Source organism: Oncorhynchus tshawytscha, linkage group LG26 (genome assembly GCF_018296145.1).
Source record: "Oncorhynchus tshawytscha isolate Ot180627B linkage group LG26, Otsh_v2.0, whole genome shotgun sequence".
Lineage (NCBI taxonomy): Eukaryota > Metazoa > Chordata > Actinopteri > Salmoniformes > Salmonidae > Oncorhynchus > Oncorhynchus tshawytscha.
The window spans coordinates 38,454,126-38,478,640 of NC_056454.1; the positions used below are offsets into that span (position 1 = coordinate 38,454,126).

Below are 24,515 nucleotides of genomic sequence, written 5' to 3' on the forward strand. Positions count from 1 at the left end.
TCTTTACCTCTGCTTTAACCTCATCCTTTTCAGCATCTTCGGCTTGTTCAACTGCTGGAAATTTGTCCCTGTAAAAGAAATGCATGTTTTAAACATTGGGTCCCCCACGAAGCAATCATTCTTTCTTCATAGATCTGTGTTATTCAGTGTAACGGTAGCAGTCAACAAGTACTTACAGTGATTCCTCCTGACTCTGTGTGTACTGGGTGAAGGCCGTGGTATCAAGGGAAGCATCCAGGTTGTTGTACATGGCAGGAATGTCAACCCTTTCAAATAAAACCCATACAAAAGCTTTGTTACTAGAAAGTGAGAAGAAGCATTTCTATAACTTCTAGTTTGTCTAAATTAAGGCTCCCTGAGAAAAATAAAAAAGTATTCAAGGGACTTTGTGGTTAAATAAAGATAGCTGATTTGCTTGAAACGGACCTTTTGGTTCTCTTGACCTCTTTCTGGTGCTCGGTGAGGACTCTCTCCTTGGTCTCGGGGGGGATGAACACAAAGTCTATAGAGGCCTGCTCCTCCAGTTCCTCTCTACGAGGCGGCTTGGGAGAGCCAAAGTCGAGCTTCATCTGTTGGGGAGGGAATAGAAGTCATCTCCAATATGTAAATAAGAAAATATATTTCTTAACACTTCCACATTGTGGTTGCTACCATAATCCTGAATGAATCGTGAATAATGATAGAAAGTTAAGACGCACAGATATCATACCCCCCAAAGACATGCTAACCTCTCACCATTACAATAACAGGGGGGTATGATATTTATGCCTCTAACTTTCTCACTAATCATTATTCACGATTCATTCAGGATTATGTCTAATCGTAGAAACCAAATTAATGTAGAAGTGTTAAGAAACATTCTCTTATTTATAATAAAAGTGACTAAAGGTGAATCCGAAGTGCTGGAGTACAGAGCCAAAACAACAAAACAAATTGTCAATGACCCAATACCTTTGGAGCTCGCTGTATATGAAAGCTACCTAGCTTATCTGGCTCAAACTGGCACTGTAATAACTGCCAATTTATAAAGGGCTTCAATAAATGTGATTGGTGCGTTCTGAGAATGGAGAACTAAATAAAACTGGTCCTTACCGAGACAGGCTTGCATGTCTTGGAGCTCCTGTCCATCTCTCCAACCCTCACCAGTAGAGAGTCTCTCTTCACCCCAGGAGTCACCTGCACTCCACTCACCTTGGTCTCCAGCTGAGAGCTCTCACTCTGCACACACACCCAGAACATAATCCAAGGATTAGTATACCTTTCTGCTTAGATTTGACTTATTCAACAGGGAAAACACTCACTGAGTACTGTCCACTGAGTTCATCTGGAACTTCAACAGACTGAAAGCCAGGTAGGAGGATAGGAGTGTTCTGCTTCACCTGGCTCAACACTGGCCTGGAAACAGAAAGAAGCACGAGCAAAAATGATTAGTCCAGACCTAGATTAAGCCGAACACTTAATGAAAACCTGATCATTAGTTTAGGTCCAGACCTAGATCAAGCCTAATGCTGACCTAAAACACTTATAATGGATATAAACAAAACATTATTTGGCTCAAACTTTAACTTCTAAATGTAGATTCTTACTTGAGTTCTTCTGGGTAGACGAGGACCAAAGCGTTAGCGAAGGTTGCGTTCCAGAACTGTGTGACGAGGGAGCGGATGTGCTTTCGCCGGTGGAGGAACAGGACACAGAGCAGGGGGGACAGCAGGGACAGCAGCTCATCATCATAGGCCAGGGCGGAACATGTCTGCAGGCAGCCCAACACATCAACCAGGAGCTTCTCCAGCTGAAGGAACGGGGACACGACCACCCAGACAAAAAGGATTGGTTAAAGAGCTGAAGCTTGCAAAGAAAGCATAGCCAATACTTCTATAATATTAGTGCAGTAGTTTATATAGAGAAACATTTCAAATCAAATCTTATTTGTCACATGCACTGAATACAACAGGTGTAGACCTTACAGTGAAATTAGTGACTGTACGTTTGTTTATCCCATGTGTAACTCTTTGCATTGCTTTATCTCGGCCAGGTCGCAGTTGTAAATGAGAACTTATTTTCATCTGGCCTACCGGGTTAAATAAAGGTGGGGGAAAAATGCTTACTTACAAGCCCTTAACCAATAATGCAGATCAAGAATTAGAGTTAAGAAAATATTTACAAAATAGAAAGTAACAAAACAACGAGGTTCTATACAGGGGGTACCAGTACCGAGTCAATGTGTGGGGGTACAGGTTAAGCTGTTAAGGAGACTTTTGGACAAAAAGAAAATAGTAAACATTTGAACACACCTTTGCTCCAAGACTTGAGGTGGATTTCGGCTGCTCATTTGGAGTCCTCCCGGGCTGTTCATAGAGGGCTGTGAGGGGCAGTGTGAGAGAGGCCAGGGCCTCCTGGATGGCTGTAGCCAGGGCCAGATTAGAGAACAGGGTAGAGAGGATGGAGACCAGGGCCAGGCCTGTACCCTCAGGGACAGTCTCAGGAGACTCAACAGCATTAAAGGCCTCCAGGGCCTGGACCAGCAGGGTCTGGAAGGTAGACAGGTTCCCAAGGGCTTTGCTTTTCTTACGCACCCAGGCCAGAGGGGTATGGGGAGCTGGAAGGCACAGGAAGGTAAGCAAGGCCACTCATGCATACAAAGGATTTCTTTGGCCAAAAGCTTCTGCTTAATGAGATATCTATAGATAGCTTACATTTCATCTTCTGTTGAAACTGTGAAGTGTAGGGAGAGAAGTCAGAACTCTCAACGATGACCAGGAGGATGTTAGCAACCGCATCCAACGTTGACGGAACCTGGAAAAGAATCATAATACAATCAATGAATCTGAACAATGAAAACTATTGTGCAGCAGTATAATATTCTTATTCAAAGGACTAACAATCCCAGTAACAATCCGCTCACCCTCAGGGCCTTCCTGTCCAATAGGGCAGCCATTTTGCCACACAGCTCCTCACAGCAGACATTCTCCTCGGCCGTGGCCACCAGGGCAGAGCAGCAGGCAAACACCTTATACAGCCTGGACCACGTACCCAGCATGGACTTCTGGGTCACCTACAGAGGAAAGGCAGCAAAATCCGTGTTTGAGATTGACCAATGGGGCTTATGTTTGTCCTATTTTGAAATGGAAATGTGCTTTTTGCAAATTCCAACTCTCCCGAGACACCCTCGGAGAGCAGGGCCATGGCCTGCCATTATCAACGCCGCCCCTGGAGCCATTAGGGTTAAGTGCCTTACTCAAGGGCACATCGGAACAAGCAACCTTTCGTTTACTGGTCCATTCACTCGAACTCAGGGTTTCCCCAGACTCGGTCCTCCCAGAGGTGCATGTTTTGTTTTTTCCCCCTAGTACTACACCGCTTATTCAAATAACCAACTCAACATCAAGCATTGACCATTTGAATCAGCTGTGTAGTGCTAGGAGAAAAAAACTAAACATGCACTCCTTGGGGTCCCAAGGACCGAGTTCTGAAAACCCTGCTCAAGTCGCTAGGCTACCAGGCGCCCTTGCAGTGGGACAGTGCATATTTTATCATCAAATCCTCCTGCATTCCAAATAACTACTCTACTGTTCAAAATATGCAAAGCACTGAATTCATTCAGTCGCCAACTTAAAAAAAAAAAAAATCCTAAAGCATGGCAATCCACAGAATCTCTGAGACTCACATGTGGCAGGGCGTTGCCAGGTAGCAGGTGTGTGATGGGGAACATCAGGGCAGTGTGAACAGCACTGAAGTTGTGCTCCAGAGCATCCCCTTGGTTCACCTCATTGGTCTGTCAGGGAGGGAGAAAAACCTTATTAAAAACAATCTCTATTTGTGAAACACATAGGTTAATAATAATTATAATAGTAGTTTGTGTCCACTTGGTGGAATTAGTCTTGCATCAAACAAGCACCATATTCAGTGCAGTTACAGGACATGTATTTACAGTGTCCACTTCATACCTGTGTGATGGTAACAGTCAGTGGGTTGACCACCACACTCCACATCCTCCACAGCTGTTCCTTATTCCCCAGAGTCCCGGCGCTGCGCCCCACCGCCCCCAGGACCGCCTCCCCAAATGCCAGAGGGGACGTGAGGCCGGAGAGACCACAGCTCACTAGGGTCTCTAAACACAGGAAAAACCTGCGGGGTGCAGAGACAGCTCAAATAGGACAGGAACAAGATACACTATGTGGACAACAACTAAAAAGTATGTGGACACCCCTTCAAATGAGTGGATTTGGCCATTTCAGCTACACCCATTACTGACAGGTGTATAGAATCGAGCACACAACCATACAATCGCCATTGGCAGTAGAAAGGCACGTACTGAACAGCTCAGTTTGTCAAATCTATGCCCTGCAAGAACGTCCCCGGTCAACTGCAAGTGCTGTTTTTGTGAAGTAGGAACATCTTGGACCAACAACGGCTCAGCTATGAAGTGGTAGGCCACACAAGCTCACAGAACGGGAACACCAACTGCTGAAACGTGTAAAAAATAGTCTGTCCTCGGATGCAACACCGACTAAAGAGTTCCAAACTGTCTCTGGAAGCAACGTCAGCACAAGAACGGTTCGTCGGGAGTTTAATGAAATGGGTTTTCATGGCCGAGCACACAAGCCTAAGACCATCATGCGCAATGCCAAGCGTTGGCTGGAGTGGTGTAAAGCCATTGGCCTCTGGAGCAGTGGAAACGCGTCCTCTGGAGTGATGAATCACGCGTCACCATCGGCAGTCTGATGGACGAATCTGGGTTTGGCGGATGCCAGGAGAACGCTACCTGCCCCAATGCATAGTGCCAACTGTAAAGTTTGGTTTAGGAGGAATAATGGTCTGGGGCTGTTTTTCCTGGTTTGGGCTCCTTAGTTCCAGTGATGGGAAATCTTAAATGCTACAGCATACAATGACATTCAAATCAAATTTCATTTGTCACGTGACAAATACAACAGGTGTAGTAGACCTTACAGTGAAATGCTTACTTACAGGCCCTTAACAATGCAGTTAAGAAAAATATGTGTTAAAGTATTTACTAAAATAAACTGTACAAATATATATATTTTTATAATTAAAGAGCAACAATATAACAGTAGCGAGGCTATGTATTAGTACAGAGTCAATGTGGTTGAGGTAATATGTACATGCAGGTTGAGGTAAAGTGGCTATGCATAGATAATAAACAGTAGCAGCAGCATAAAAATGGGGCTGGAGGGGGGGGTTCAATGAAAATAGTCTGGTGGCCATTTGATTAGCTGTTCAGCAGTCTTATGGCTTGGGGGGGTAGAAGCTGTTTAGAAGCCTCTTGGACCTAGACTTGGTGCTCCGGTACGGCTTGCCGTGCGGTAGCAGAGAGAACAGTCTATGACAAGGGTGGCTGGAGTGTTTGGCCATTTTTAAGGCCTTCCTCTGACACCGCCTGGTATAGAGGTCCTGGATGGCAGGAAGCTTGGCACCAGTGACGTACTGGGCCGTACGCACTACCCTCTCTAGTGCCTTGCAGTTGGAGGCCGAGCAGTTGCCATACCAGGCAGTGACGCAAAAAGATTTGGCATGGGTCCTCAGATCCTCAAAAAATTCTACAGGTGCAGGATGCTCTCGATGGTGCAGCTGTAGAATTTTTTGAGGATCTGAGGACCCATGCCAAATCTTTTCAGTCTCCTAAGGGGGAATAGGTGTTATCGTGCCCTCTAAAGATTCTAGACGATTCTGTACTTCCAACTTTGTGGCAACAGTTTGGGGAAAGCCCTTTCCTGTTTCAGCAAGACAACACCCCCGTGCACAAAGCGAGGTCCATACAGAAATGGTTTGTCGAGATCAACGTGGAAGAACTTGACTGGCCTGCACAGACCCTGAACTCAACCCCATCGAACAGCTTTGGGATGAATTGGAACGCAGACTACGAGCCAGGCCATCACCCAACATCAGTTCCTGACCTCACGAATGCTCTTGTGGCTGAATAAGTCCCCGCAGCAATGTTCCAACATCTAGTGGAAAGCCTTCCCAGAAGAGTGGGGGATGTTATTGCAGCAAAAGGGGGACCATGTCCATATTAATGCCTATGGTTTTGAAGATGTTCGACAAGCAGATGTCCACATATTTTTGTAGTGTCCCGTGTGGCTCAGTTGGTAGAGCATGGCGCTTGCAACACCAGGGTTGTGGGTTTGATTCCCACAGGGGACCAGTATTAACAAATATGAAAGTGTATGCACTCACGTAAGTTGCTCTGGATAAGCACGTCTGTGAAATGACAAATGTAGTGTGTGATGAGTTTTGCCTACCTTCCTGAATGCACTGAATGGGAGTCATTATGGATGAGATGGTCTGCTAAATGACTAATATGTAAATATATTCCCAAGCATAGGAACACACTGGGATACTCCGTTCTATGTATTCTTCAGATTCACTACATATTCTATGCACACTGTTCATAATGTCTACACATCCCACACACAGAACTCAGACATTGTCCGTCCTTATATTTCTTCATTCAATATTTCTTTAAATATTTTTACAACTTTTTAATATTCGTGTGTGTAAATTTTGCTACACCCGCAATAACATCCACAACCAATAACATTTGATTTGACGAATGCTGGTTGCAAAAAACTCAAGGAACAATTATTTTAGTTTCAAGTTCTTGGAAGTGGTAAGCCCCAGGAGACATTTGTTTCTGGTTGGACAGAGGAAAAGAACAGAATTCACTTAAGGGGAAACCGACCTCTCATCTTCTACGAACCCTCCCACCAGACTGCTGTTGTAGAACAGGAGAATCAGGAACAGAGCCGGAGTTCCCTGGGGGCAGAAATGGAGGAGTAAGAGAAGAGACCAAGTAACCAAACCAGGCCAAGGACCACACAGCATTCAGAACACTAATTGAGTAACACAGACATTTCCTAAGAGCCCCATATCAAAGACTGCAGGATGTTAATTTACACTGCCCTAGAGAATACATCTTTATAGAGCAGGTTACAGGGTTGTCATCATAAGTGTCTACAGCCATGTATCAAGTAAAATCAGCTTTCATGGGTCCGATTTATTTCAGATTTATCATTTGCAACAAAGGACAGAGCCAGAACTAGCAGGGAGCGACTGGATGGACAGATTGGGTTACATCATTTACATTTAAATACAATGTCCAGGAAGAGAGAAGCTAGACACTCACGTTCAAAAGATCCATTTTGCCCACTTGGTAAGAGGCAGATCCCAGTATCCTTTGAGGGATACCCTTCACTGTCATTTCCAGCAGACTCTGCATACAGAGAAACAAGGGAAAGAATACAAGGAAAGGGTTAAACAGGCTTAAATAAACAAAGAGGAGCATTTTAGGACATTGAGTTCCTCAATGCAACATGACCCACTAACACAGGCTAGCAGCAGACAAGCAGACCTGTTTGAAGCATAGAGATAGGTCTTACCAGAGCCCTGTGTGCAGGGAGGGCCTCTGAGGAGATGATGCTCTGTAGAGCCTGTAGCAACAGGGGGAGGAGCTCAGAGCCCTGGCGCTCTTTCTTATGGCCAGCTGTCACATAAAAGGTACAAGGGACAGGAGGATAGACGTTTGAAGACACCAGGGCGTTTTCTCAAGTCACCTTTCCTCAAATCCACACTCCGAGCCACCTCAAAACGCATTGGCGGAAAAGGTCAGAGGGGAGGGACTTTGGATTTTCTCATCGAACACATTTTGAACAGTAGAAACTAAACATAGAAAATAATTTGTCATTTCTTTGGATGGTCATTACTGGGGACTGGCCCCTCAGATTTCATTCCTCGTCATAGTGGTTCCAAACCCGAAGGTCCGCTCAGACTTAAACTGATGACAGTGGGGTTGGACCTGTGGTGGGGGAGGCTTGGGTCTTTCAGCTCCAACACCTGACAGACAGGACCCAGGCCCAGCTGTGGTACTCTGTGTGGGGCTGCAGGGCTGACCCATGGCAGGAAGGGTCAGCCAACTGAGCAGCAGCCACAGAACATTGACCATTTTTAGCTAACTAAATGAAGATGGAGTGAGGTTAAACTGTACAGCATTAATTATCCAGCAGAGTGGGGCACGCAGCTTGGGGCTCCATCACTCCTATATTCCAGTAATAGCACATTTTTCACTGGTCAACTTATCACCAAACCCTTAAATTTGTTGAATTAGTTGTGCCAGTGTTACAATACATGAAGTAGGTAGAACGGCTGGGGACGCTGTAGGAGAGGATTGAGAAACACTTAGGAGGAGTTAGCCAAGGCTGAAACTAACTGATGAGTGACTTAGGTTAGTGTTTCCTGGATGGCCTGCAGGCTTACATCATGATGGGATTTATTCTCTAACTCTAATCACTAACAGGCCCTCCACTGTTTAACAGCATGCAATCTGTTCTGTGGGGGGTGATGTGGTTGACTTTGGCTGGTACTCACCAGCATCAATCGTTGTGATTACGAAACTGACAAGGTTCCTCCATATAAGGGCAAGCAAGGCATCTGCAGGGGAGAGAGAACACGCAAGTCACCCCACATGAAGTGGCCGTCATTCAAACCCCTACGCATGCACTTCTACACAAAACACACAATTCTTCCTTCCAACTCCCCCTCTACCCCACGCAGTGACTCTCAGAAACTGTTTCCACATCACTCGTCCATGTGAGGGAGCCCCTCTAAGCTAGCAAGTCAAGCCAGAGCTATCCTATCCCCTTTGTGGCGAGAGCACTGAGCATGAACACGCACATCTCTAGAGGCTAGCGCCTCGGCTCCTTGAGAAAGGCCAGCTGAAGTCATTTTCATTGTAGCACAATAACCTTGATGCTGTGAATAGGTTTGTTCTTTTAGTTCCTCATTCCTACAGAACATTTAAATTACGCTAGACAGGGTAACTATGAGAGGATTATAGTATACCACTACATCATAGAGGTGGGATTTGGGCTCCTACAATGTGAATGGTATAGGAGGGTCTGAAATTGTTGTTTTTCATAGTGGCAGGAAGTTAGGCCTACATGTTTCCTAACTGGACTACAGTGGATTTGTGCCCTCTTCCTGACTAGCTAACTGGCAGTGGAAGAACCTGATACACACTCCGAGGCTGGCTCTGAACATGTTTGGAATAGTCAGCCATTATGGCTGCCATAGAGCCTATGCTAATATAATTTGCATTGAGTTACTTGAGGGCAGGTAGGTACCTGGGGCGTCTTTGCCGATGCAGATGAAGCTGTCGCGGACTGCGGAGATAAGCAAAGAGCCGTGCTTGGTGAAGGAGGGGGGGCTGGACAGGAAGGGGTGAACCAGAGGTTCTGCCAAAACAATACAGGAGAGTCATTTCAGAGAACCAGGCAAGCCGTTTCCAACTGGAACATATTTATCTGATGCATAAATCGTTTATTTAAATTTTATTTATTAACTAGGCAAGTCAGTTAAGGACAAATTCTTATTTACAATGACGACCTAGAAAAGGCAAAAGGCCTCCTGCGGAGACGGTGGATTAAAAATACAATACAAATATTGGACAGAACACATCACAACAAGAGACACCAAAATATAAAGAGAGACCTAAGACAACATAGCAAGGCAGCAACACATAACACAACATGGTAGCAGCACAACATGGTAGCAGCACAAAATATGGTACAAACATTGGGCAAAGACACCACCACAAAGGGCAGGAAGGTAGAGACAACAATACATCACACAAAGCAGCCACAACTATCAGTAAGAGTGTCCATGATTGAGTCTTTGAAGAGATTGAGATAAAACTGTCCAGTTTGACTGTTTGTAGTAGCTCGTTCCAGTCGCTAGCAGCAGAGAACTGAAAAGACGAGCGACCCAGGGATTTGCGCGCTTTGGGGAACTTTAACAGAATGTGACTGGCAGAACGGGTGTTGTATGTGGAGGATGAGGGCTGCAGTAGGTAGAGAGGGGAGTGAGGCCTAGGTTTACTGTAAAGCCATTGGCATGTGTGAAAGGTGTCATCCAGCTGTAATACAAATACGGGTTTCTGTGTAGTGTGGCGAGGCTTGTGAAATGCATGTAAAATAAATTGTGATGTGAATTAAATCGCCTCTACAGCTAGCGACTGGAACGAGCTGCTACAAACTCAAACTGGACCATTTTTATCTCAATCTCTTCATTCAAAGACTCAATCACGGACACTCTTGTAGCTGCATTGTGTGATGTATTGTTGTCTCTACCTTCTTGCCCTTTGTGCCGTTGTCTGTGCCCAATAATGTTTGTACCCCGTTTTGTGTTGCTGCCATGCTGTGTCGTCTTAGGTCTCTCTTTTGTAGTGTTCTCTCGTCGTAATGCATGTTTTGTCCTATATTTTTAATCCCAGCCGCCGTCGCCGCCAAAGGCTTTTTGCCAGGCCGTCATTGTAAATAAGAATTTGTTCTTAACTGACTTGCCTAGTTAAATAAAAGTACAAATATATCGGAAGTTTACATACACAACTTAGGTTGGAGTCATTAAAACTCATTTTCAACCACTCCACAAATTTCTTGTTAACAAACTATAGTTCTGGCAGGTCAGTTAGGACATCTACTTTGTGCATGACACAAGTCATTTTTCCAACAATTGTTTACAGACAGAATATTTCACCTATAATTCACTGTATCACAATTCCAGTGGGTCAGAAGTTCACATACACGACGTTGACTGTGCCTTTAAACAGCTTGGAAAATTCCAGAAAATGACGACATGGCTTTAGAAGCTTCTGATAGGCTAATTGACATCATTTGAGTCAATTGGAGGTGTACCTGTGGATGTATTTCAAGGCCTACCTTCAAACTCACTGCCTTTTTGCTTGACATCATGGGAAAAATCAAAAGAAATAAGCCAAGATCTCAGAAAAAAAAATTGTAGACGTCCACAAGTCTGGTTCATCCTTGGGAGCAATTTCCAAATCCCTGAAGGTACCACATTCATCTGTACAAACAATAATACGCAAGTATAAACACCATGGGACCACGCAGCCGTCATACCGCTCAGGAAGGAGACGCGTTCTGTCTCCTAGAGATTAACGTACTTTGGTGCGAAAAGTGCAAATCAATCCCAGAACAACAGCAAAGGACCTTGTGAAGATGCCGAGGAAACAGGTTTTTTAAAAACTAGCTGTATCCACGGTAAAACGAGTCCTATTTCAACAACCTGAAAGGACGCTCAGCAAGGAAGAATCCACTGCTCCAAAACCGCCATAAAAAGGCCAGACTACGGTTTGCAACTGCACATGGGGACAAAGATCATACTTTTTGGAGAAATGTCCTCTGGTCTGATGAAACAAAAATATAACCGTTTGGCCAAAATGACCATCGTTATGTTTGGAGGAAAAGGGGGGGGCTTGCAAGCCGAAGAACACCATCCCAACCGTAAAGCACGGGGGTGGCAACATGTTGTGGGGGTGCTTTGCTGCAGGAGGGACTGGTGCACTTCACAAAATAGATGGCATCATGAGGTAGGAACATTATGTGGACATATTGAAGCAACATCTCAAGACATCAGTCAGAAAGTTCAAGCTTAGTTGCAAATGGGTCTTCCAAATGGACAATGACCCCAAGCATACTTCCAAAGTTGTGGCAAAATGGCTTAAGGACAACAATGTCAAGGTATTGGAGTGGCCATCACAAAGCCCTGACCTCAATCCCATAGAACATGTGTGGGCAGAACTGGAAAAGCATGTGCTAGCAAGGCGGCCTACAAACCTGACTCAGTTACACCAGCTCTGTCAGGAGGAATGGGCCAAAATTCACCCAACTTATTGTGGGAGGCTTGTGGAAGGCTACCTGAAACGTTTGACCCAAGTTAAGCAATTTGAAGGCAATGCTACCAAATTGATAAAATACTAAATTGAGTGTATGTAAACTTCTGATCCACTGGGAATGTGATGAAAGAAATAAAAGCTGAAATAATTCTCTATTATTCTGACATTTCACATTATTAAAATAAAGTGGTGATCCTAACTGACCTAAGACAGGGAATTTTTACATGGATTAAATGTCAGGAATTGTGAAAAACTGAGTTTAAATGTATTTGGCTAAGGTCTATGTAAACTTCTGACTTCAACTGTATATATTAAACATTTACAAACATCACTGAGTACTGATTAACGACTGAGACTGTGACATCATTACATGAATAATTTAGCTCTTAACTTCTTGGTGACAGGGGGCAGTATTTTCACGTCCGGATGAAATGCATGCCCAAATTCAACTGCCTGCTACTCATCCCCAGAAGATAAGATATGCATATTATTAGTATATTTTGATAGAAACTTCAGAGTGTTTTCTAAAACTGTTTGAATCATGTTTGTGAGATTAACATAACTTATGTAGCAGACAAAACCCAGAGGAAAAACCATTCCAATATATTTTGTTTTAGGTCACTCTTTTCAATGGGTTTTCATTGGGAATCCAGATTTCTAAAGGGACCTTCTTGCAGTTCCTACCGCTTCCACTGGATGTCACCAGTCTTTAGAAATTGGTTGAGGTTTTTCCTTTGTGTAATGAAGAACCCCTGTTCAAAACGAGGGTCACTTCAAGTGTACTGTTTGTTAGAGGCGCGTGACTAGAAAGGTAGCGTCAGTTTGTTTTCTTCCTGTATTGAACACAGATCATCCAGTCTTCAATTTGATCGATTATTTACGTTAAAAAATACCTAAAGTTGTATTACAGAAGTAGTTTGAAATGTTTTGGCAAAGTTTTACAGGTAACTTTTGAGATATTTTGTAGTCACGTTGCGCAAGTTGGAACCGGTGTTTTTATGGATCAAACGCGCCAAATAAATGGACATTTTGGATATATAGACGGAATTAAATCGAACAAAAGGACCATTTGTGATGTTTATGGGACATATTGGAGTGCCAACAGCAGAAGCTCAAAGGTAAGGCATGATTTATATTTTTATTTCTGCGTTTTGTGTCGCGCCTGCAGGGTTGAAATATGTTCTCTCTTGTTTACGGAGGTGCTATCCTCAGATAATAGCATCATTTGCCTTTGCCGAAAAGCCTTCTAGAAATCTGACATGCTGGATTCACAACACGTGTAGCTTTAATTTGGTATCTTACATGTGTGATTTCATGAAAGTTTGATTTTTATACTAATTTAATAGAATTTGGCGCTCTGCATTTTCTCTGGCTTTTGGCCAAGTGGGACGCTACCGTCCCACATATCCCAGAGAGGTTAACCAGATCGACTTCATTCAGTGCATTCAACTAAAGTAGGTAAAACCACCACGTCTCTCACCCAGGCTGAGCGTCAGTTGGTTCTTGGCAGCGGCGGCGGTGACCTCTGACCCCATAAAGTAGTGCAGCAGCATCTCTAATCCCAGCAGCTGTATAGAGGGGTAGGCCTGGCCCGCCACCACACTGCAGTTCAGGCTCAGACGGGGCATCACCGTAGGGCTGGAGAAGGCTGGGGCACCTGGTGGGGCGAGGGACAGAGCAACAAAGGTGAACAAATTCCGTTATCAATTAAAAAGTGACATTTAGAACATGTTTACATCCAACGTTTCCACAATTATCTGGTGGCACTTTTCAGGTAAATCCAAGATGACCATTCAAGAGAGCTTTTCTATGTTCTGCATTCTAGGTAGGAGAATTATATAATGAAATGACATACTTGTATCACACATGCATGCAAATTATGAAAACCAACAGCTAGAAGCAGTCAATGTTCCATAGTACTAGCAAAGAGAAAAGACAATGGAAGACAGTAAGACATGAATAGTTGTAGGTATAGTGGTCCCCACAGTAAGACTACCAGTTTTGTGTGTACTGGTCCCCACAGCACTGTTCTGAATGGAGCTCCGGGCTGGAGTAGTTGGGAAGGCAGAGTCAGTGCCCAGGGTGCACTGGAGGAGAGGAACACCAACCTGACAACACATCAAGACTATTGGTCAGCAACACAAGACTATTGGTCAGCAACACAAGACTATTGGTCAGCAACACAAGACTATTGGTCAACAACACAAGACTATTGGTCAGCAACACAAGACTATTGGTCAGCAACACAAGACTATTGGTCAGCAACACAAGACTATTGGTCAGCAACACAAGACAGCTCTCGAGCAGGCCATTTCCAATCACAAAACAATGATAACACTATCCACCTCTCACACAAGATGACAATTTATGACAAGATCGAATCTCAAACTTAATTTCAATTACATTTTATAATAGGCCTAATTTATTAACTTAATCTCGTTCCTTCATAACAAATCCTGCTTGGATTCTGAATGCATCAAGTCCTGCTTGGATTCTGAATGCATCAAATCCTGCTTGGATTCTGAATGCATCAAATCCTGCTTGGATTCTGAATGCATCAAATCCTGCTTGGATTCTGAATGCATCAAATCCTGCTTGATTCTGAATGCATCAAATCCTGCTTGATTCTGAATGCATCATTCTGAATGCATCAAATCCTGCTTGATTCTGAATGCATCAAATCCTGCTTGATTCTGAATGCATCAAATCCTGCTTGGATTCTGAATGCATCAAATCCTGCTTGGATTCTGAATGCATCAAATCCTGCTTGGATTCTGAATGCATCAAATCCTGCTTGGATTCTGAATGCATCAAATCCTGCTTGATTCTGAATGCATCAAATCCTGCTTGGATTCTGAATGCATCAAATCCTGCTTGATTCTGAATGCATCAAATCCTGCTTGGATTCTGAATGCATCAAATCCTGCTTGGATTCTGAATGCATCAAATCCTGCTTGGATTCTGAATGCATCAAATCCTGCTTGGATTCTGAATGCATCAAATCCTGCTTGGATTCTGAATGCATCAAATCCTGCTTGGATTCTGAATGCATCAAATCCTGCTTGGATTCTGAATGCATCAAATCCTGCTTGGATTCTGAATGCATCAAATCCTGCTTGGATTCTGAATGCATCAAATCCTGCTTGGATTCTGAATGCATCAAATCCTGCTTGGATTCTGAATGCATCAAATCCTGCTTGGATTCTGAATGCATCAAATCCTGCTTGGATTCTGAATGCATCAAATCCTGCTTGATTCTGAATGCATCAAATCCTGCTTGATTCTGAATGCATCAAATCCTGCTTGATTCTGAATGCATCAAATCCTGCTTGGATTCTGAATTCATCAAGTCCTGCTTGGATTCTGAATGCATCAAGTCCTGCTTGGATTCTGAATGCATCAAGTCCTGCTTGGATTCTGAATGCATCAAATCCTGCTTGATTCTGAATGCATCAAATCCTGCTTGATTCTGAATGCATCAAATCCTGCTTGATTCTGAATGCATCAAATCCTGCTTGATTCTGAATGCATCAAATCCTGCTTGATTCTGAATGCATCAAATCCTGCTTGGATTCTGAATGCATCAAATCCTGCTTGGATTCTGAATGCATCAAATCCTGCTTGATTCTGAATGCATCAAGTCCTGCTTGGATTCTGAATGCATCAAGTCCTGCTTGGATTCTGAATGCATCAAGTCCTGCTTGGATTCTGAATGCATCAAATCCTGCTTGGATTCTGAATGCATCAAATCCTGCTTGGATTCTGAATGCATCAAATCCTGCTTGGATTCTGAATGCATCAAATCCTGCTTGGATTCTGAATGCATCAAATCCTGCTTGGATTCTGAATGCATCAAATCCTGCTTGGATTCTGAATGCATCAAGTCATGTTTGATAATTCGGCATTAACGTAACAAAACCCTTTATAGGCATTTTTCCACAAAAACATTCAAACGGACACATAATATCAAACCAATACAAATGAAAATCCCTTTTTGTACCTGTTCAAAGTGTGCAGGCAGGTTGGGTCCCAGTTTGACCACCAGGTACCACCAGACCTCCAGCTTGGTGAGCAGCAGGGCCTCAGTCCTCACCTGGATGGAGCGGAGGGGCTGCAGCAGTAACTTCAGCCGCTTGGCACTGCACAGGATCTCTACAGCACGGGAGACAGGTCAGTCAATCACTTTGCAAAGAATCTGACACTCTGAATAGACTATACAGTCTAATCTAATCCGAGTAAGTGTTCTCTACAGGAAAGAGCGCATGAAGAGAGAGTGGAGTGGATGTTAAGAGCATTTAGTTTGCCACACACTTTCTGTTGTACAGCCAACCATTAAGTTCTGTCTAAACGAAGCAACCGGTCAAAAACACGTGAAGAAGTAATGGCACTCTGTTGTATTGTGTGTTTCCCACCTGGATTGAGGGAGAAGTTGTCTATGAGGCTCTTCCAGGCGATGAAGGCGATCTTCTTGATGTTGGGGGAGGAGCTACGGAAGCCCAGTTCCTCCAGGCCAAGCAGGGAGTTGATGAAGGGACCACCTCTATGGAGCAGCTGGGGGATCAGGCGAAAGACTGACTGTCAATGGTCATAGACAAGGACATGTGTCTTTTCCCAACTCTCCACCGATACAAGGTGTGGAGGAACCAATAGTGTCGTATGAAATTAATTCATTACACTCCTGAGAGCCTTACATGTAAGCATCTCCTGAGGATTCAAACCATGCAGCCTCACCTTCCCTAGGAGCCTGACAAACAACGGCCAGAGTTTCAGAACATTGGTCTCGTTCTTCGTAGAGAACAGTTTCTGGAGCTCTGGGATGAGTTTCTGGAGCGAAACAAGAACAACTGTCAGATTGTGAAGAAATTAGCATCAAAAGAGTTTCTGAACCTTCCATTTATCCAAAGCAACTTACTAAAAACATATGCACTCACTGTATTGTAAGTGTGTGTGAGTGGCAGACAGTAGAGGGCAGTGCCATGTATTTAGATATAATCATGTAAATACATATGGCTCTAGTAGAGAGTATAAAGACACTCACAGAGGACATGATGGGTTCTATGATGGCTGCCACCTCTTTCTGTTTCTCCATTAGTAGAGGCAGACCCATTTCCAGGGCTGCTGCCGCCCGCAGGCGCACTTTAGAGGCTGAGTGGACCACCAGAGGGATGACCAGCTTGGCCCACTGCACTGCACACTCACCCATCTGGGCTGGGGTCTGGTCCAGCAGCCTACACACAGACAGAGGGGCAAGACAGAGAAAGAGCTGATGATCACTGAAATACTGTCAAGACAGTATTTTCCAGACCAGAGAGCTATGAGCACTATACAAAACAGATACAATGTTAAGCAAGGTAGACTACAATAACATCCATTTGCTTAGTGGCAGGGTTATCATACTGAACCATTAAATTGTGCATTCCTAAATGAGAGTCATAGCCAATCAAAGCTATTGATTCCAGGGTAGGAGAGTACATGTACAAAAACTGGGTGTTTTTGTTTACCTTATGATAACATTCAACGACTCATGCTCTATGACAACAGACTGGATGTCTTCTCTAGTCCGTACACACTCCAGGGTTCTCAGAATATCTGGCACCATCTTGGCCACCACCTCTGGAGGGAAGTTCTGTTTGGAGATGACCCATAACGCTCTGGTGCATGTGTTCTTGTCTGTAGACTTCACCACCAGAGAGGAAAGAGCTGACAGTAGCTCCTCTGCAAAATTAGCTGGAGAAAGCCAAAGAAAACCCTGTTTCAAATGATGTGATCTCCATTCTTACCAGGCTTATTTAACTTTTAATGGAGAATCTGAATTGCTGATTTTTATCCATCAGTTAAACAAGTCCCATGTAAACATGAAGAATTCTACTTGTTCAGTACCTGGGATAGCTGAGACGACATTGGCATGGAACACACAGAACCCCAGGGCCTGTAGTGCAGCCTGGCTCAGCTCTGCATTCTGACTGGCGATATGGGTCTAAAACAACATGACAAAAACATAACATTCATGACAATCCTTTAGTCAACGAGATGTTCACATTTTTCCTTCAGAAATCTCCTTCATATAAAGCATGCACTCACCTGGAAAGTTCTACCCAAACGTGAAAAGTTCTTTACAACAGCAGGGAGAAACTGTGTTCCATCATCCCCACTGAGACGACTGAAGACAAAGCAGAGCCAGCATTTAGGATGGAAACAGACGTCTTTATAAGTGTTGCAGATCTACCCACTACCTCAGCTCATTAGAGAAAAACATACACCTGACATGCATATCGATCAGCATCTAGGGATAACGAGGTCATCATAGGCTGCCTATGTCCATCTAAAGCACCTACTTGACAATGGTGAGGTAGGCGTCTGTCTGCTCCGGCTGTCCGGCTGTGATATCCTCCAGAGATTCCAGCAGAGGGAGGAGACTGGAGCTGGTCAGGGGCACTGTCGCCATCATCCTGGTTCCTCTCACACCTAGGGCTGTGGTGATCATAAAATGATCAGCCGGTGATTGTCATGCAAATAACTACCTGTCTCACGGTACTTAACGTTAATTAACAAACAAGGTCATAGCATTTCCTGGCTTTCAGGCATAGCCTACAAGACACTGATGCAGACCTTTGGAACATCTACATTTAAAAAAGTAAATAAATCAATTTAATATAGCCCAAACCATCACAATAAATCCATTATTTATTTTAGACAGGTCTAAAAAATACAAAGAAAATGTCAGCCATTTCTGTCATCCTTATGTTAGGCCCTGATCTGGCTATGTCATATGGCTGTGGGCTACACTAGTTCATTTAGCAGACAAGATTCGTGGTATTATTTTACACTTAACAAAAATATAAAATGCCACATGCAAAGTCTTGGTCCCATGTTTCATGAGTTGAAATGAAATATCCCAGACATTTTCCCATACACACACACACATCTCTAATTGTTTTACATCCCTGTTAGTGAGAATATCTTGTTTGCCAAGATAATCCACCCACCTGACAGGTGTGGAAAATCAAGAAGATGGTAGCTGTGGGGTTATGGTGTGGGCAGGCATAAGCTAAAGACAACACACAATTCCATTTTAAATCAATGGAAATTTGAATGCCCAGAGATACCGTGATGAGATCCTGAGGTCCATTGTTGTGCCATTCATCTGCCGCCATCACCTCATGTTTCAGCATGATAATTCACAGCCCCCCCATGTCACAAGGATCTGTACACAGTTCCTGGAAGCTGGAAATGTCCCACTTCTTCCATGGCCTGCATACTCAGACATGTCACCCTTTGAGCATGTTTGGGATGCTCTGGATTGATGGGTAAGACAGCGTTTTCCAGTTCCTGCCAATATCCAGCAACTTTGCACAGCCATTAAAGAAGAGTGGGACAACATTTCACAGGCCAAAATCAAACAGCCTGATCAACTCTATGCGAAGGAGATGTTGCAGTGCATGAGGCAAATGGTGGTCACACCGGATACTGACAGATTCTGATTTACACCCCTAATTGTTTAAGGTGTCTGTGACCTGCATATGGTTATTCCCAGTCATGTGAAATCCATAGATTAGGGCTTAAATAATGCATTTCTATTGACTGAGATCCTTATATGGACTGTAACTCAGTAAAATCTTTGAAATTGTTGCATTTATATTTTTGTTCAGTGTATATTATTTTATAGTAAGAAGAATACAATTGAACATAGCTGATTAAAAGAGAAGAGGTATTATCCCCAAACGATTTCCGAGGGAGAGTATTCTGCCTATATCGAGCATTTGTGTGAGTAGAATTATGGGGCACAGAAGTCACTGGAATTGTGTAATCCAACCAAATTCAAAGTTCAGGCATAGAAGTAATAGATTGGCTTAGTCCACTATAATCCAAAGCAAAAGTTCTGTGTTGAGTGGTTAAACAAACCGGTCCTCCTCCATTTGTTTTTTTACAGCTGTGATACAAACATTAGGCTGTGTTTTCAGTACATTCCAAGGCAGCATGATGCGACACTAATGATGATTTGAAAAAAAAAAGGTGCATGCAAGGACAGAGCTCTGCTGTTTCTTTTGTGCAGGTTGCACACAATTCATCAGTCATTGTCTTTGTACTGTTCCCCCGTGGGAATCGAACCCACAACCCTGGCCTTGCAAGCGCCATGCTCTACCAACTGAGACACACAACATAGTCACTATTTATCATTGTTGGGTCATTGCTACTTCAGTTCGTATTTGGATAATCATTTCCTACTCCAGTTTATATGGACATTATATTCTATTTGTGTCTCTCCTTCTCATAAGACTATTATATGAACAATGTAGTTTTTATTGATCTTTGTCAGAGTAGGCTGTAATTTGTCTAATTAAAAAAGATTCTGCTAATGTCTCCAGTCAAAGTGTAGTAGAAATGCATGAAATGTGTTTATAAAAAGGCCAGAAACTTCTGATATAGCATATACCGTAATTCCTGGACTATTAAGCGCACCTGAATATAAGCCGCACCCACTGAATTAAAAAATATATATGTATTTTGTACATAAATAAGCCGCAGGTGCCTACAGGTACATTGAAACAAATGCACTTCACACAGCCTTTAAACGAAACACTGCTTGTAACAAAAATAAATAGGCTCACTATCTTCCTCCTCCTGTGCACTGAAACCACTGAAGTCATCTCCTTCGGTGTCGGAGTTGAATAGCCTCAGAATTGCTTCATCCGATGTTGGATCGTTTTCATTGTGGCTCTCGTCACTTTCATCCGGAGGCAAATTCCCCGCTGAGCTCATGCTGCCCCTTCAACACGCAGCAGTCCAGCCTTTCGAAACCCGTTGATGATAGTGGATTTTTTGACAATGCTCCACGCTGTCAGGACCCACTGGCAGACTTGACCATAAGTTGCTCTTCGCATGCGGCCTGTTTTAGTGAAGGATTTCTCCCCACTTGTCATCCAAGCCTCCCACTGAACACGGAGCGCCACCATAAATGCACGATTTACACTGATGTCGAGTGGCTGCAAATACTTTGTTGTGCCCCCAGGAATCACAGTTGGAATTGAGTTTGTCCTCTTGATGGCTTCTTTCACAGATTCTGTTATGTGGGCCCTCATCCTGTCCAACACGAGCAATGCCTTGTTCTTGTGAAAGAATCCTCCCGGTCGCTTGCCGTAACACTCCGTATGCCATTCATGCATTAGGCCTTCCATCATCCATCCTTTCTTGTTGACTTACACAACAATTCCTCTCGGGAATTTTTCTTTTGGCATCGTCATGCGTTTAAAAATCAGCATCGGTGGAAGCTTTTCTCCCGATGGCGTGCAGCTCAGAACACAGGTGAAGTGCGTTTTTCTCCCGATGGCGTGCAGCTCAGAACACAGGTGAAGTGCGTTTTTCCATGCCCAGTTGTTTTCAGCGTGACGGATGAATCGCCTTTCCTGTTGACAGTCTGAGTGAGAGGCAGGTCAAACGTCAGAGGAACCTCATCCATATTTATGATGTCGTGCGGACCGATGGAATGCTCCGCTATCTTTGCATCAGTGAATTTGCGGAAGTTTGAAACTTTTTCCTCGTAGTCGGGAGGGAGCTGCTGACAGACTCGTCCGTACCCTGATGGACAGGCCTTTACGTATCATAAATCTTAGACACCACGATGGTCCACCTCTAAAATCCTCAAACTTCATTGTGGTGGCGATTGTTTTGGCTTTCAGTCGGATCTGCACAGTTGTAACACCTCGGCCGTCTGCTCTCTGTGTGTTGACCCAGTCTTCAAGCTAATTTTCCAGTTCAGGCCATCTGCTTTTCTTCCCTATGAAAGCTTTTGTTGTCTTTTTACACTGAGTCAGTTCCTCACGCTGCTGTTTCCAACGTCTTATCATCGACTCATTAAGGCCAAGCTCCCGTGCAGCAGCTCTATTTCCTTTTCCAACAGCCAGATCGATCGCCTTCAACTTGAAAGCTGCATCATATGCATTTCTCCGTGTCTTTCCATGAGGGTGACAAAATGACTACCGTAATCAGAATGATGGGAAGTTTGAGCGCGCTCGATTTACGTCACATTATGTGACGGTGCTCAGTTTTTTGGCGGCATGAATCTTGTGAAAGCGGGAAAAATCCATAAATTAGCCACGTCATTGTATAAACCGCGAGGTTCAAAGCGTGGGAAAAAAGTAGGGGCTTATAGTCCGGAAATTACGGTAACCTACTCTATATATGCACTCAACCATGCATTGAAGTCTTTTTCTGCAAACAGGGATTGTGTTATATTAGCCTAAATTATGACTAGTTGCTATCTTACATAAGTCTGCAAATGCAAGGATATATGGAATGCTATATTATAACAGGTAGGCTTCCCCAAACTTGAAACTCATGTGCCAGATATACCAGGTAGGCTACACTGTTTGTAAAGCAGATTCATGTGTTAATTTTAAGAACTGAGCCATAAATACAGCAGAATGAGAAAGTTGGCATCTTCTTTCAAATAGTGGCCAGTCAAAACTGTTTTCACACACGATCGGCAATGACCCAGCTTTTTAGCTTCCCAGTAAAGCATTAAAAACAATCAAGCAACCCAGAAAAGTGCTAAAAATAGCCCATACTAACATATGTAGCTTAAGAAACAAGGTCCATGAAGTCAATTACTTGCTTGTAACCGATGTCATTCATTTTCGGACTATCTCTGAAACTCTCTTTGATGATACACTGGTAGCAATACATGGTTATAACATCGACCTGAAAAGACAGAAATGCCAACGGAGGCGGTGTTGCCGTCTATATTCAGAACCACATTCCAGGAAAGCTGAGAGACGATCTAATGTTAAATACTGTTGAAGTAATATGGCTACAGGTTTATCTGCCTCACCTAAAGCCCATTCTTGTGGGAAGCTGCTATAGACCATCAAGTGCTAACAGTCAGTATCTGGATAATATGTGTGAAATGCTTGATAATGCATGTGATCAACAGAGAAGTATATTTTCTGAGTGATTTAAATATTGACTGGCTTTCATCAAGCCACCCACTTCAGACTGTAACCAGTGGCTGCAATCTGGATCAGGTTGTCAGTCAACCTACCAGGGTAATTACAAACAGCACAGGAATTAAATCATCAACATGTATTGATCACATGTTTACTAATGCTGCAGATATTTGCTTTAAAGCATGTATCCAAATCCATATAATGTAGTGATCACAATATAATAGCCATATGTAGGAAAACCAAAGTTCCAAGTTTCTAATGTAATGCATAAGAGGTCATACAAGAAGTTTTGTAGTGATTCATATGTTGATGTAAATAATATTTGCTGGTCTGTGGTGTGTAATGAGGGGCAACCAGACACTGCACTTGACACATTTATGAAAGTACTTATTCCAGTTACTAATAAGCACGCACCCATCAAGAAAATGACTGTAAAAACTGTTAAATCCCCTTGGATTGATGAATTGAAAAATGGTATGGTTGAGAGGGAAGATGCAAAAGGATTGGATGGCAATTAAGTCTGGCAGCCCAATTGATTGGCCAACGTACTGTACTGCAAATTAAGAAATAATGTAAGTAAACTAAATAAAAAATTAACTACATTATGAAAAAGAAATTATATTTAAAGAAATTATATTTAACAAATGATAAAAAATGTAAAGATAAAAACCTTAAATGAAATTTTGGGGAAGAAAAGCCAACTCTGCTCCTTCATTCATTCATTGAATCAGATGGCTCATTCATCACAAAGCCCACTGATATATTACAAACTACTTTAATTACTTTTTCATTGGATAGATATGCAAAATTAGGGATGACATGCCAGCAACAAACGCTGACACTACATATCCAAGAATATCGGACCAAATTATGAAAGACAAGAATTGTACTTTTGAATTCTGTAGTCAGTGTGGAAGAGGTGAAAAAAATGCATTAGCTAGCAGCTGGTCAATATACAGGATATCTACACAAGCGTAATACTGTAACTTAATTCTAAAAATAGAGATCAACTCTAACTTACCTTAAGTTTACAAACACTAGCCAAGGAAAAATAGTTAACGTTAGCTAGCTAACTACAACATACCGTCAGGCAACGTGGCAAACACATGGCTAGGGTTGGTTTGATGTTCATCAACAATTTTGCAAACTACGATCAAACGATATAGCTGACAATGGTCAAGAATACCGGTAGTTTGGTTTGCTAACTAGTCGTCAATCAAGATAGCTAGCTAGCATACAAGTGCAATCAATTCACTTTCACTGATCGAACTGGTTAGCTAGCTAGCCAGCCACTAAACTAGCTTACCTAGCCATCTAATATCAATACGAACTATAGGTATATTCCCAATTTACTAAACCATTTTGAAAGACAGCACTGTCAAAACCAATACTAGTAATTGCAATTTCCAAAGAGTATTTGTTCTTATAGCAAGTCACTCCCTCCGCTAGCGCGAAAATAAACACAAACAAAACGCAGCCAGATGCACTTCCTCACCTTAGTACTCCTGATAGAATACAAACGATCAAATAAAAGTATACCATGAACGCCACAAATATACTGCAAGTATAACCGATATTATCTTATTTGGGGTGTTTCATTTCACGCCGATTATCAGTGTAGTTGTCACCACCCGCGAAAATGCTGGCGCGAAACTAGCACGCTGTGCAAATAAACTTTGACCCAACGTAAGGACTGCCCACTCTGCATTTTTGTACCCCTCATTAATTCTCTGTTATTATCAGTATATTATACACAGAGCAATATATCCAAATATTCTTTCAACGAAAGGTTTCCTCTTTCAAATGTGATATCTTTCTATTCTTGTAATGTAGGGTAGGCAATATATTTTTAATTAAAAAGCATATCC

At 43.0% G+C, this 24,515-nt stretch overlaps 1 protein-coding gene across 1 annotated transcript in view; it reads right to left on the minus strand.

The window, feature by feature from the left end:
* The window catches only part of LOC112224865 (telomere-associated protein RIF1), a 31,619-nt gene extending 7,305 nt beyond the window's left edge, over window positions 1-24,314 (minus strand). Inside the window, 27 exon segments of the mRNA XM_042306589.1 lie at window positions 8-68; window positions 177-266; window positions 427-569; window positions 1,093-1,218; window positions 1,302-1,395; window positions 1,587-1,789; window positions 2,292-2,596; window positions 2,694-2,793; window positions 2,903-3,052; window positions 3,665-3,772; window positions 3,945-4,125; window positions 6,698-6,771; window positions 7,142-7,228; window positions 7,395-7,498; window positions 8,380-8,442; window positions 9,135-9,245; window positions 13,185-13,361; window positions 13,701-13,812; window positions 15,705-15,856; window positions 16,117-16,255; window positions 16,436-16,528; window positions 16,743-16,932; window positions 17,206-17,431; window positions 17,585-17,681; window positions 17,786-17,864; window positions 18,040-18,175; window positions 24,143-24,314. Of these exon segments, the coding sequence (XP_042162523.1) occupies window positions 8-68; window positions 177-266; window positions 427-569; window positions 1,093-1,218; window positions 1,302-1,395; window positions 1,587-1,789; window positions 2,292-2,596; window positions 2,694-2,793; window positions 2,903-3,052; window positions 3,665-3,772; window positions 3,945-4,125; window positions 6,698-6,771; window positions 7,142-7,228; window positions 7,395-7,498; window positions 8,380-8,442; window positions 9,135-9,245; window positions 13,185-13,361; window positions 13,701-13,812; window positions 15,705-15,856; window positions 16,117-16,255; window positions 16,436-16,528; window positions 16,743-16,932; window positions 17,206-17,431; window positions 17,585-17,681; window positions 17,786-17,864; window positions 18,040-18,149 (3,375 nt within the window). The 5' untranslated portion in view covers window positions 18,150-18,175; window positions 24,143-24,314.
* Between the last annotated feature and the right edge of the window lie 201 nt (window positions 24,315-24,515).